The 15,243-nt window shown below is 35.2% G+C and overlaps 1 protein-coding gene across 3 annotated transcripts in view; it reads left to right on the plus strand.

Moving 5' to 3' along the window:
• The window catches only part of STX17 (syntaxin 17), a 68,832-nt gene that overhangs the window by 42,674 nt on the left and 10,915 nt on the right, over positions 1 to 15,243 (plus strand). For all 3 annotated transcript variants that reach the window (XM_011939500.1, XM_011939503.1, XM_011939502.1), the window contains 3 exons: positions 5,783 to 6,008; positions 13,886 to 14,001; positions 14,074 to 14,124. In XM_011939500.1, coding sequence (XP_011794890.1) covers positions 5,783 to 6,008; positions 13,886 to 14,001; positions 14,074 to 14,124 — 393 coding nt within the window. The remainder of the gene's footprint in view (positions 1 to 5,782; positions 6,009 to 13,885; positions 14,002 to 14,073; positions 14,125 to 15,243) is intronic.

The raw sequence follows: 15,243 nt of genomic DNA on the forward strand, positions 1-15,243 counted from the left end.
GATGTCTCCCAGTTAGGCTACTCAGGGGTCAGAGACCCACCTGAGCAGGCAGTCTGTCCGTTCTCAGATCTCAGCCTCCATGTTGGGAGATCCACTACTCTCTTCAAAGCTGTCAGACAGGGTCGTTGGCATCTGCAGAGGTTTCTGCTGCTTTTCTTTTTTTGTTTAGCTGTGCCCTGTCCCCAGAGGTGGAGTCTACAGAGACAGGCAGGCCTCCTTGGGCTGCTGTGGGCTCCACCCAGTTGGAGCTTCCCAGTGGCTTTGTTTACCTACTTAAGCCTCAGCAATGGTGGGCGCCCCTCCCCCAGCCTGGCTGCTGCCTTGCCGTTAGATCGCAGACTGCTGTGCTAGCAATGAGGGAGGCTCCACAGGCATAGGACCCTCCCGGCCAGGAGTGGGATATAATCTCCTGGTGTGCCGTTTGCTAAGACCCTTGGCAAAGCGCAGTATTGGAGTGGGAGTTTCCCGATTTTCCAGGTGTTGTGTGTCTCAGTTTCTCTGGCTAGGAAAAGGAATTCCCCTCCCCCTTGCACTTCCCAGGTCAGGTGATGCCTAGCCCTGCTTCAGCTCTCGCTGGTGGGGCTGCAGCAGCTGACCAGCACCGATGGTCTGGCACTCCCTAGTGAGATGAACCCAGTACCTCAGTTGAAAATGCAGAAATCACCCGTCTTCTGTGTTGCTGGTGCTGGGAACTGGAGACTGGAGCTGTTCCTATTCGGCCATCTTGCCCCGCCCCCGATCTTTTTTTTTAGTTTATCTAATTTTTTCCTTTCTAGTTTAGGAACTACATTTGAGCCTTCTGCATGGATTTCACCAACCATGGAACAAAAACATATTTTTTAAAAAAATGGATAGTTGCATCTGTACTGACTCTTTTCCTTGTCACTGTTCCCTATAAAAGTACAGTAAAACAACTATTTATATAGTATTTACATTGTATTAGGTATTATAAGTAACCTAGAGATAAAGTATACAGGAGGATATTGATAGATTATATGCAAATATGACACCATTTTATATAAGGGTTTGAACATCTATGGATTTTTGGTATTTGCAGGGAGTCCTGGAACCAATCCTCCATGGATACCAAAGAATAAATGTATATACTTTTACTAGAAATTACAACATACATATTTGACTTAGAAGTACAGATAATATCAGTTCCTTAGACTATTTTAGTTCCATGTATGCCCTGCAACTCAAATGCTATTTTTATATTATTTTTATATATAAAAATATACAGACATTATTATTGTTTTAGTAGAGTTACTGGTCATCTAGATTTACCCACTTTTTAGCTTAAATGGTTATTTTTGAAGGTCACCATTTAATATTTCTCTTACTGAAGGCAAATACTCTCAGCTTTTGTTTGTCTAAAAATATTTTTATTTTACCTATGGTCTTGAAAGATATTTTTGCAGCATATAGAACTTTAGGTTTATAGTAATTTACTTTCTATACTTTGAATATATTGTTCCATTGTCTTTAGGCTTTTGTTATTGCTGTGGAGAAGTTATTATAATCTTACTGTTTCTTTGCAAGATACTCTTGTCTGTAGCGCTTTTAAACATCTTTTCTCCTTCTTTTTCTCTCTTTTGGCTAGGTGTATTTTTCCTTTTATTTATTTTTCTCAGGATTTGTTGACTTTGAATTGTGGATGGATGTTTTTCTTCAATGTTTTGAAAATTCTCAGTCATTATCTATTCAAATTCATTTTCTGTCTTCTTCTGGAATTCTAAGTAAATGTATATTGTACTCTTTTCTGACTATATCTTCTGTATTTCTTAACTTTTCTTCTGTATTTTTCACTTTCCTTGTTTCTATTTTACATAGTTTTACATAGATGCTTTTTACATAGTTTCTTCAGATGTGTTTTCCAGTTTATATCTTTCTTGAACTGGGCCTCATATGAAGCTAAACTCATTTATTAAATTCTTTTGAACACTATTTTAAAATTATAGAATATTCATTAAAAAGCCTGTATGTCACTTTTTATAGTTTCCAATGGTCTGCTAAATTTTCAAGCTTTATTTTTATGCCTTTGAACAAAGTAACTGTAGTTTTATAGACTACATTTGCTCATTCCCACATTACATGTCCTTTTGGATGTTTCTGTTCCATGTTGTTTTTGCTGTTTCTTCCTCACGCTGCATATGTCCTCATGTGCTTGATAATCTTTGATTGATTGGTGGACATTTTATTTGAAACATTATTTATAGAAATTATTTGAAGCTAGGGATGATGTTATCTTCCTCCAGATATTTTCATTTGCTCTCCTAAGCCCCTGGGGGCACTAACTTTCCTAGATTATTTTTATCCAGTTTTAGAGCTTAAGGTTTTTTATGAGCTACTCAAGACTGGAGGCCAGTCTGCAGTTCTTGCAAGGGCTGTTGTATTTTAGGATTACCTGTGTTCTTAGGGTGGAGCTCTGAGGATCCCAGCCAAAAGTACCAGAGTCCTTATACTTAGCAGGTCCTGGCATGGAAATTTAAATCCAAGCTTTGTGAGCTTGTACTCTGGTATGCAAATACTCCCAAAGCAAATGTGGCCCTGAGTTCAGGACTCATCTCTCTAGATTTCTGTCTTTACCCAATTGTTGTCCTATAGTTACTTACTATCTTGTTTACTTTCTGATACTTTTCAAGTTTTTTTTTTTCTTTTCGTTTGTTTTGTGATTTGATTTTTGTTCAACTTTTTAAGTAGCCATTAGTGGGAAAGTTAGTCTGAATCACCTAGTCTGCTGTTTTTAGAAGCAGAAACACCTAACTTTATGTTCTTCACATATGGTTTTACCATCTTGTTCCCTCTATTTGATTTTAGAGCGATTCCCTTGTTGCCCTATCCAATGTAGTAGTTCCTAACTACATATGACTGTTGAGCACTTAAAGTGTAGCCAGTTTGAACTGAGATGTGCTGTGAATGTAAAATATTACCAGATTTCTAAGACTTACTACAAATAAAACAATTTAAAATATTTTGTTTATAATTTTTATAATTGCATATTAAAATAGTATTTTAGCTATGTTAGGTTAAATAAAAATATTAAAATTAATTTCCCATGTTTTTACTTTTTACATGTAGTTTTTGAAATTTTTAAATTACATATGTGGCTTGTGTGTGTGATTTGCATTATATTTGTGTTGGATGGTGTTTGCTATGTAATAAAGTAGTTAAGAACATAAGATCTGTGGCCTGGATTTGATTCCTGCCTATACTATTTACTAGCAGTGTAATCTTGGGCTACTTTTTGAGCTTGTTGCTTTAATTTTCTCTTCTGTAAAATGAGAATAATGGTAATACCCATTTCAAAGATATATTGTGAAGGGAAGATAAAAGATGTAAAGCAGTCAGCACAATGGATAACTTTAAGTGTTGATAAAAATTTAGCCATTATTTATGTTTTTGTTATTATTGTTTATATTATTATAGTATCAGATTTTATACTTCAGTGGGTTTTTTCTTTCTCTCCCTCAAAATTTTCCACATTACGCATAGTAATAGAGTTCTCAGCTGGCTACTGTAATTTGACTGGGGACAGACATATGTACAAATTATATAAGAGAGGAAGATGTCACAAACAAATGCTCATTAAGTTTGACTGTAGAAAATTTTTAACGCTCCTCCAAGATAATGTTACCTAAAATATTTCTGTAGGCTGGCAACTATATAACCAAGCTTTATAATTATGGTCCAGAAAGGAGTCACACAGCCAGGAAATGGTGGTGTGTTGGAAACAGTATTGTTCTGGAACTTGAGGCCTGGGCTGTAGTCCTAATTCAGTGAGATGACATGCAGGACTGGCAGCATGTGGAGAAATAGGCACTGTGTTTATCTAGACTCCAGTTTCCTTATTGTAAAATTGTGAGGTTGGATTAGATGCTCACCTATGCCGTTGTATAATTTTAACATATTAATACCTACATTTCACATATTTTGAATCTACAGTTTAATTATCCTTAGGTTTTTGAGCTCATATTAGAATGGTAAGAGACTGAAGATAAGGTTACAGGAAGTATAGAGTTATGGTAAGATAGAGGTGCAGTTTTTTCACCCAGAAAAGTCTTACAAGATGCTTTAGGTTGTAACTAAACTATTTTTTTTTTCTAGAATTATCTTTAATTTTACTACAGTAAAATGGAAACTTTAGATTGTATGATATTAAGATACTATATACATAGGCATTATGATTTTAGTTTAGTGGAAAGATTGCTGGCCCTATAGAAATACCTGGGTTTTAACCCCAGTTTTGCCACTAGATAACCAAGTAAATCCTAAGCAGATTTTTTTTGTTTTGCTTTTTCTATATGTAATAATTTGGACTATAGTAATATAACACCTCACTCAGAGTATGCACTTGAAAAATTAATTAACATGTACTGGTCTGTCTACTGTATAGGATTTGCATTAATATTGTGAAAACACTTTAGGGAAAAATAATTTAAAATATATGAATAGACATATAACTTTTTTGAAACATCTTACTTTGATTATTTTTGCAAATTTGTCCTATTTAATCTTAAAGGGATAGTTTCTTTGTTTTCAAAGTATAGACCATTGAGAAAGAGGGAAAGCTCCCTGGTATATTTTATGAAGCTAGCACAACCTTAAACCTGTTAAAGGAAGTTTAAACCTAGTAAAGATAGTATAAATACACAAACTGTGTACATGCACACATGTATACACACACACACACCTATGTGCTAAAGTTTCAGATAAAATACTAGCAAATGAATTCAGCATTGTGTTTAAAAATTATGTATATAGACTAGAAAGGATTTATCCCAGGAATATAAAGATGAGTCTACACTACAAAATCTATACATAATTCATTATAGCAACATATTAGAGGAAAATTTATGACTAAGCCAGTAGGTATTTCTCAAAAAGAAGGAAAATCATTTGATAAAAAATCTAACAACTTCATTCATAGGGCAGTGCAGAGTAAAGCAACAGTGAGATGACATGCAGGACTGGCAGCATGTGGAGAAATAGGCAATCATACTTTGATGCTAGTGTGAAGTGTTACTGCTTTTTGGGAAAAAAAATAGCTTCTGAAATAAAAATGCACATTATCATTTGAATATTCCTGTTTCTGGGAGTCTTTCCTACACAAAATAACATATTGATATTAGTATATACTAGAATAATATATACTAATATAGTAAATTAGGACTTATATGCAAGGATATTTGTTTCATAGTTTGTAATAACTAAAAATTGGAAACAACACGAATGACTGTTGATCACCAAAGGAGTGATTGAGTAAATTCTTCTGCACTTACACTGTAGAATATAGCGTAACCATTGAGCAGGAGGGATGATATTGTTGAGTATGGAATGACAAATTATAGATTACTGTGTATAATGTAATCCATTTTTTTAATAAAAAGGGAGAAGCCTTATATATGTTAAATGTGTGCATGAACCGTGAGAAACGTGTGGGAGGATTGGGTTAAGAGGGGGTGGGATAGGTGAAGTGAGAAAATCGTTTTTATTTCATATGCTTCTGCAGTGTTTGATTTATTGTGAAGAGCATTTATCTTTGTATAACCACATTTAATGAAGGAAAAATGCTAAATAAATTCAAAGTAAGAGCATGTGGTTTCTAAAGATGCTGGATTTGGCCAGCCAGAGACATGGAAAATGTAAAAGTATTATGCTACACCTTCTATTTTGGAGACATTTGTAATAATTTCCATCCACAACTATTGTAACATTTCTTCTGAAAAGAAAGATATTTTATACTAAGAAGTGGTGGCATTAATGATTTTTTCTTTTATAGCAACTCCGATCCAATATCCGAGAAATTGAGAAACTTTGTTTGAAAGTCCGAAAGGATGACCTAGTACTTCTAAAGAGAATGATAGATCCTGTTAAAGAGGAAGCATCAGCAGCAACAGCAGAATTTCTCCAACTCCATTTGGAATCTGTAGAAGAACTTAAGAAGCAATTTAATGATGAAGAAATTTTGCTACAGCCTCCTTTGACCAGATCCATGACTATTGGTGGTAACGTATTGTACTAAATCTTATTCTCAGTCACAGTAATGCAGTTAATTAAAGCTCACCTCCTTGAGTAGATACTGAATTACCTATAGGTCTTCAAGGATCATTCGCTGTCCCAATATGCTGAATACTTGGACCCTGATCAGTGTTCCCGGAAATGTGTACTCTGGATATTTTGCAGAATAAAAAACTTGAGGTTATGCTTATGGAGTGGATTTCAGGGCAAGTACCCATTTGTCTATTTATTGAAGAGAAATTTAAATATATTTCCTAAGGGATAATGTCATTCTTGTGTGCAGAGTACTCTTCACTCCTTTCCAGGTGCAGGGGTGACCTCTTCAGGCATGCCTCTTTTTCTTAAGCATTCTGATTTTCAGAGGGGATGTTAGATCTATCTTTCAGCCAAGTTCTCTGAATAACTGACAACATTAAGTAATCTACAATGGGAGTCAAGCCATCATCTTCTGTGAAGTGATACTCTAAGAAACAGCCCTGTGAAATTTGTCATTACATCTCTTCTAAGGATGTAATTGATAATTGCCGATCACATTATAATGTCTTCAACTCTGAAAATATTCTTGGCTTAATACATAGTAGTACTTCAAAGTAGTTGGTCTTTTTTTTATCTTTTGGGTATTCAGTGGAATAACTGATAAGGTTTTCTTACTTAAATTGTTTACTAGAAAGCTTAGAGCCAAAATTTTTAATTTTTAAACCTATCCTAGCTTTGTTTTATAATTACTGCCCTTGTTTTCCTTTTTGTTTTAGTGTTTCTCTTTTATTTGTAACTTGTCTCATCTTGTTGTATTTTATAAATTATTCTAAGCTACCTTTAATCTTTGTGGAAAAGGTGGAGTATAAGTCAGTTACACATTAGAATAGAATCTTACAGATGTTACACCTGCCCATTTTTTCTTTTTTTATTTACTTAGGGCACTCCTGCATCACTATCTCCAAAGCCAGATTATTTTTTAATTTTATATTTTCAGTGCTAATGATTCAGTAATTTATAGAGAGATTAAAAAAAAACTTTGGAAGGAACATTTAGGCCACTAGTCAGAGTTTCTGAGTAATCTTGCTTTTGTTGTAGCCTTAGTACCTAGCACAATGCTTGGCACATAATGGACCATTCATAAATATTTTATAAACATAAATACATAAATATCTTTTTAGAGATAATTTTGTAATTTCACATGTGCTGTAATCACCTCACTCAGAGGATAACCAGTACCATAAATGTTTTTGAGAGAAGGAGATGCTAGCACTCAATCCTTGGTTGAAAAATATTTGGGAAGAATGCTTTTTGATAGTTTGTTCATTTATAGTTATTGCTGCCATACTGGTGAGGTTGAAGGCTGTTTTTATCACTTAGTGCAAACTGATGCTTTATGTGCACATGTGGAGTAACTGGGTTTTATAGTTCCATGTGATTAAGGGCCCATCTTATGTACCCAGACATTGTGATAGTTGTTATGGTAATAATAACTGTGAAGATAAGCTGGATTTTCTGGAAAGAGTAACTAGCATCAATCTCTTTGCTACTTAGCTTTGAATTGCCTATCTCTAGCAATTCCCCTATCAAACGAAAATTTGGAGTTCTATCTGAGAGTTTTCTCAAAATATGTTAATACCCTAATACTTGCTTTAATTTGCATTTTATTTTGCATTATTTGTGTTACTACCAGTAGAACCGTTTGGGATCAACAACTTTGGGCTTATATATCATCAGAGGAATTGGGTGATTATTATTAATAGAAAAAGGCAGTTTACCCAGTTTGCTGGCAAATAAACTTTCTCCATAGGAAGCTGATTGGTATAAAAAAAAAACTTCGGCAGATTTTGAAGAAGTATGTGCATAAAGGAAATGGAAAAAATTGGAGCAGAGCCAGAGGATGAGGGAGAAGAAATAGCAGGTGAAATTCACTTCCCAATTCTTTTGATTCTCAAACTTTTCAATTCACCAAATAGGCTACTAAAGACCTAATTACTAGGAGAAAACTAAAAAATTAAATCTCTGTAACAAAATAACTTATTAATATTAGTATATACTAGAATAATATATACTAATATAGTAAATTAGGACTTATATGCAAGGATATTTGTTTCATAGTTTGTAATAACTAAAAATTGGAAACAACATGAATGACTGTTGATCACCAAAGGAGTGATTGAGTAAATTCTCAAATCAAGGAGTGATTTGATTGAAATAATCATTCTATTAATAAAATCAATACCTAGGTTATACCTAAAACAGTGTATAGAATTTCAAATTCTGAACAGTCTGCTTGTCATAGTGTGCTTTCACTATGAATCCACTGCCAACATAAAGCAATTAAAAAACTGCTTTCTCACCAAGTGCCTGAGTATTTCACCAAGTGTGAGAGTTTCTACTATATTGCCTCAAATCCAGAAATATTATTAATAAATAATCAAGAGGATGGAAAGGAAATGAATAATGAAAAGAAAGGAAGTAACTAATTTACATAAGACTTTAATAGTGGGGTAGGAATTGAGTTTGCTCCATATTTGATCTTCTTCTAGCTATAGACTGTTTTTTGTCATTCTACATGTTTTTATTCTGTGCTCTCCAGTTTTTCCTTATTTTTGCTTTAGATACTCATTATAGTAGCAGCAGCCTATATGGAAAATCTGTTTTATTGCATAGAAGTTAAGTGCCTTAAAATACTTTTTACTTTACAAATTCAGTCTGATTCTAAATAAATTGATTGGAAACATCAGCAGAGATTCAGAAGCAATGTTGCCACATTTCCATGAATAAGATCAAAAATATAAAAATAGTTTTTCATTCACAGATAGAAATAACAAGTAGAATAGGATGTTTTATGTTCTCTGGAGAATAAAAGAAGCTTATTAAGTTTAGGGAGAAGCTGTGATGATTTTGCTTTCTTTTGTCCAGATTCTGAGAGTTCCTAAAGCACATCTTCTCTGCCAATCTTCTTGATCTGAGAAAGAAACTCCCTTCTGTCTCACTTGTGTGTCTGGTTTCGCTTTTAGCATATTGCTTTCCACCCAAGTGAAGTGAGGAGCCTCCAAATCTGATTTGTATTTAGAAAGGTGATTCAAGTCATACAGAGTGAATCAGTGCTTCTCTCCATTTTTGTCTTTCTCTACTCTCAGGACACACACTTCAGTAGTGTAAAATGAACAGAATCTTATTACATTTTAAACAAATATTCACAAAAGAAAAGAATATAATCTTAAAACTGCTGGGAACTTCAGACCAGCATATTGAATTTGATGAAATTTAGATTTTTATCACAGGTATATACATGTACTCAAGAGTTTTGTGAAACATGTAGATGGTTTGTATTCTATGATTCAGAAGATGTATTTTCTATTGATTTTAATTTTTTTTAAAGTCTTCATTCGCAGCTAAGCCATGCTTAGAAGTAATTTTATTTTGATAGATAGGCTTATGTAGATGAACAGCAAATTAATTTCACTATTTTTAAACCATCAGAACTGGAAAATATTTCAGCAAGGCTTTTGAATTAATTTAGATTTATAATAAAACTTTTTCTTATGTGGTAAAGTTTAGTGGAAGTTTTTTATATATTATATAATTCTTGGTAAAATCATTGCTGTTCATAAAGTATGGAGAAAGAGGGAGAAAATATTTGGATGTATATAAAAGGGAAAAGTCTTATGTTATTTCGTTTATTTCTCACTTCAACTAAACCAACAATAAGGTTTTAAAGCCAATTCTGGGGTTTAAAAAACAGTGGTGAGTGATAGGTCCTATGTTCTACTTGCCCTTTATGCTTCCGGTTTGTGTGTGGGTGGGAGTACCTGAGATGATTATGTTATATGAAACAGTTGCAATTTTTTACTTCTGTAGACAAATCTAAAGTTCTTCAGCCTTCTTTCCTGAAACTATAATCTATCTCAGTGTTTTGCCTTATCATGTCCATAGCAGTTTGTAAAAGTTCAAAGTCAAAGGATCATCACTGAGGTAGTGATTTTAAATGCAAGCTGGAATAAATGAATTATGGAAGTTGTAGAAATGAAAAGATTTACTTTAATTGATAGTCATGCCTTGAATTGATTAGCGAGGTTTAGAGTTTTAAGTTTACATCAGGGTTTTTTCTGGAAGAAAACAGACCTCTTTGTTCTAAGACTCTATTTGAACTAAGATGCATACGTAGTTTGGTTTCAAGTGAGACGTAAATGACTTAAACATTTTTATTCTTTACTGAGGGAAATCTTTTATGTTTGTTTAAAATGTCAAACATTTCCCACCCGTTATTTTTTAGATTAAGTATTAATATATAATAATCTGCCTCATTTTGTTGCATACCCTTGCAAACTTCATTTGAATCCTGTTTAATAGTACATAAATTATGGCTTTAAAAAATATTTGGAGTGGTCATAGTTATAAAGTTCTCCTTTATATTTGATCTGTTAATAACAATGAAGTTATCATTATTCATTATAATATTAAAGAAGTGTAAATACCTGGAAATGTTAAGTAGAAGAAAGGTCATAGAGTAATTCATTTATCTTGGTTGAAGTGAAAATGAGAGTGTCTTTATGGTGATAATGTAAAGCATAGAGTAACTATTTTAAGCATTTGTAAACAATCATTTAGAGCTTTTAAAATATTGGCTATTTGCCATAATGTTTTAATGTAAAACTTACTCTGTATCACCTGCCTTTGCTCTTCCTTTAAGTTAAATAAATATATTCAGATAAGATTAAAAACACTGTCAGTCCTGATAAATCTACAAATTACTTTTTAGTCCATTGACTATGCTCTTCCTAAACAATTGAAACATTTTTCCTAGAGAGGTAAAGCATTCATAGGCTTTAAAGGTAAAGTAGTAATACAGTTTTATAAAATACTATTTCAGTTATAGTTTTGGCTGAAAGGGTCATTGAGAGAATATGAACTTAAGAGTTATAATTGCTTACTTTTAGGAGTAGATCAGGTGCCACATGTCATCATGGCATTTCTCTGCTTATAGCACTTCAACAGCTCTCCTTGGTTTGCCAGATAAAGTCCAAAGTCTTAAACTGGTCTGCAAGGCCCCTCCTGACCATCTGTAGGCTTATACTTGTAACTTGTCTTTTACTTCTTGCTTTGGTACCATCAAACTGCTGATTTACCTACCTACATTGTTTCTTCCTTGAGGGCTTTTGTTCATACTGGTTTTTCTACCTAGAATGTATATTCCTCTCTTCTTTGCCTAGTAACCTCAAGTTTTCTAGAAAGGCTTCCCGTGAGCTGCATACTGTATCAAACTGGATCAGATGCCACCCACAGCTCGGAACTCTCATAAAATACTTATGTATATATGTCTGATTCTAGATAGATACCAATGCAGTCTCCTATTGTTTTATGATTTCTTTTTGTATGTCTGGCTCTTCTAAAATATAAGTTACTTGAGAGAATGTACTCTGTGTTAATTACTTTTTATCCCTGGCACCCTAACACAATACTCAGTGAGTGCTCAGAAAATGTAAGTGGTAGGTGTTTTGAGCTTGAAGTGAATGGGAGACAGTAGACCTTCAGATCTCTTGTTTCCATTTCTACTGTAACTATCCTAGAGCAGATCACCATCATGTTACACTGGATATATTGGAAAGCCTTCAGACTGTTTTTGTTTTTGTTTTTTTGAGACGGAGTCTCATTCTGTTGCCCAGGCTGGAATGCAGTGGTGTGATCTTGGCTCATTGCAACCTCCACCTCCCAGGTTCTAGCAATTCTCCTGCCCCAGCCTCCCAAGTAGCTGAGATTACAGGTGCATGCCACCACACCAGCTAACTTTTCGTATTTTAGTAGAGATGAGGTTTTGCCATGTTGCCCAGGCTAGTCTTGAACTCCTGATCTCAGGTGGTTTTTTTACTTTCTAATTTTGTCACCTTTCAACTTCATCCTTAATGTGTTTTTTACATGGCAGCTATGGTTTTCTCTGTAAATCTAAAATCTGATTATGGCACCTTCCCAGTAGTCTCCAACTATTATTAATAGTAACATATTGATCTTTTGTGAAAAACAAAACTGTTTAACATAGTTTACAAATGCCATGAATAATCTCAAAGTAGATTTCCAGCCTTAAACTTTGCTTTTCTCCTTATCACAGTCAGCTATACTGAACGTTTTTCAGTCCCTAAGCATATGCACATACTGTTCTCTCTGACCTGAATGCTCTTTGCTTCTCCTTCCACCCCTGCACCAGTTCACCTATATAGTAATTTTTGTTCATCCTCAGGCTTCAGCGGCAGAGCCTTCTGTGACCACTCTCCCCATCCACAAGTCTAGGTTAAATACCTCTCATCTGTGCCCATGTAGGACTCTATACTTGCCAGTATTACAGTTCTTATTAGACTATACTGGCTGAGCTTGATGATTAATATGTCTGTATCGTGCATTTTATAGTAAGATCTGTTAATAATAGCAGCAGCAGTAACTAATTTATTGAGCACTTGTACTTTATATATAACCCAGGTACTGTGCAAAGTGAATATCACCTTATTTTACAAAGGAGAAAAACCAGCCAAAGAGATGAAATACCCAAGGCAAACAGTTAATAAATAGCCAAATCAGAATTCTCCCAAGTCTTTCTGACTAGGCCCAAGCTCCTAACCACTACACTATGTTGCCTCCTCCGAACTCTTTTTATGGTTTAACATTGTGTCTACAGCACCTCAGCACACTGATCAGCAGGTAGTAGGCATTTAATAAATGTCAACTCAATGAATGAATGATTGGTAAAACCAATATGAGGAAATAAAGACTTAAAGGTAGATTTTAAAGTATGAATTAATTCATCATCATGGCGGTGTTTAATGGGGAAAGTCCTAGTGGGTTGATGACTTTTTAAAACTCAAAAGAAGTAGAAGCAATGGAGGCATGGGCCAGAAGATTGACTCTGAGGAGAAGAGTAGTGACAAAAAAGACACATACGGTAAGAATGTTTGGTGACAATCTTATTGTTACCAATAGTGACTGATTATCATTAATAAAAACATATTACTTCCCTGCTTTCAACACCTGCTGTATCTGGTATTTACACTGAAATAGCCAAATAGGAGTTTAAGGATGAAAAGTATTAAACCTATTTATATAGGTACGTCTCCTTGGAACATTGGCCAAGTAAAATAATTTTCCTTTGGTACTTCTTCCACATCTAGCCCTAGTTATTCAGATTGGATAGATGATACTTGTAGCCATTTTTTAGACGACTGTGTAGATTAAAAAATATGTGGGTAAGCTTGGTGTCGTGGCTTATGCCTGTAATTCTAGCATTTTGGGAAGCTGAAACAGGAGAATCAGTTGAGGCCAGGAGTTCAAGACCAGCCTGGGCAACATAGCAAGACTGTGTGTCAATTAAAAACGAAAAAGAAAAAGTTTAAGAAAAGAAAATGTATTAACTAATCTGGGGAACAAGCTGTCCCATGGATAATTTTTTTTTTTTTTTTTCTTGAGACAGGATCTTGCTCTGTCACCTAGGCTGGAGTGCAGTGGCATGATCACTGCTCACTGCAACCTTGACCTCCCAGGCTCAAGTGATCCCCCCCACCTCAGCCTCCCAAGTAGCTGGGACTACAGGTGTGTGCCACTACACCTGGCTAACTTTTTAATTTCTTTGTAGAGACGAGGTCTCACTCTGTTGCCCAGATGGGTCTTGAACTCCTGGGCTCAAGCGGTCCTCCCGCCTCAGCCTCCCAAAGTGCTGAGATTATAGGTGTGAGCCACTGCACCCAGCCAAATTCTATTTTTGCAGAATTATCAATTTCCTTTTAGCCTAAATTTAGAGAGCATTTAACATGGCATTTGTTTTATGAAATCAATTTATGTTATCTTCTTTCTAACAAAGCAAATAAACTCTAAACATGGGGTTATTATGTTCATCCAGGGGCATTTCATACTACTGAAGCTGAAGCTAGTTCTCAGAGTTTGACTCAGATATATGCCTTACCTGAAATTCCTCAAGATCAAAATGCTGCAGAATCGTGGGAAACCTTAGAAGCGGTATGTTAAAAAATATTTTCTTTTTGGTAGTTGTGAAGCATAAAAGTAACTTCCTCTCCCTTTCTTTTAAAGGACTTAATTGAACTTAGCCAACTGGTCACTGACTTCTCTCTCCTAGTGAACGTAAGTATATAACTGTTTTGGATGCAGAATTGTTGGATTATTAGAATGAGAAGCTTTTATAATCACTAGGCTTTTAATTAGAATTTTAATAGAACTTAGACTTTTTAAAACTGGTATTAAGCCATAGACAGAAGTTTAACTGTTCTCAAATTCCAGATTAATTCAATAAATTTATATTAAGCACTTGTTATATACAAGCAGTGTGTTAGATGCTTAACATTGAGGGTGTGATCAGGTTGGATATAGAAATAAATGAAGCCCATTCTCTGCCTTTGAGGATTCTTTTTTTTTCTTTGAGACGGAGTCTCACTCTGTCACCCAGGCTGGAATGCAGTGGCATGGTCTTGGCTCACTGCAACCTCCGCCTCCCGGATTCAAGTGATTTGCCTGCCTCAGCCTCCTGAGTAGCTGGGATTACAGGCACATGCCACCATGCCCAGCTAGTTTTTGTATTTTTAGTAAAGACGGGGTTTCACCGTGTTGGTCAGGCTGGTCTCGAGCTGACATCATGATCCACCTGCCTCAGCCTCGCAAAGTGCTGGGATTACAGGTATGAGTCACCATGCCCCGCCTCCTTTGAGCATTCTACAGTGAGTGGAGATAGGCCCGGACCCCAGAAACTGAGCTTTCAAGCATGACGGGTAAATGCAAAAGCGAGAATGAAGAGAGGTATTATCAGCTCCAAGGAAAAGCCTTTAATTCCAAAGGAAGGAGGCAGGAGTCATGAGGTGGAAGCATTAAGGATAGCTTCACACAGGTAGACAGTATTTGTATGAGCCTTGAAAAATGAGTAAATGTCCACAGGGGGAAGTTATGGAGTATATTTGAGAGGCTGAACAATGACATGGAGTAGAGAGGTGTATGGCATGTTCCAGAATGATAAGTACTGCAGTATAACCAAAGCCTAAGGTACCATGGGCAAGCAAGGAGGGTGAGGGCCGGATTGTGATGGCTTTGAATGCCATGCTAAAGAATTTGAACTTTACTTTGTAGGCATTAAAAAGCCTAATACTGATTCTTGAGCAGGCTAGAGTCATGAAATTCAGTCTGTGCTTCAGAAAGATCACTGTTGGCTTTGTGAATAATGGCCTAAGAGAAGAGGAGGTCATGGAAAGGAAG

The sequence above is a fragment of the Colobus angolensis genome, unplaced genomic scaffold (genome assembly GCF_000951035.1).
Source record: "Colobus angolensis palliatus isolate OR3802 unplaced genomic scaffold, Cang.pa_1.0 Scaffold181, whole genome shotgun sequence".
Classification (NCBI taxonomy): domain Eukaryota; kingdom Metazoa; phylum Chordata; class Mammalia; order Primates; family Cercopithecidae; genus Colobus; species Colobus angolensis.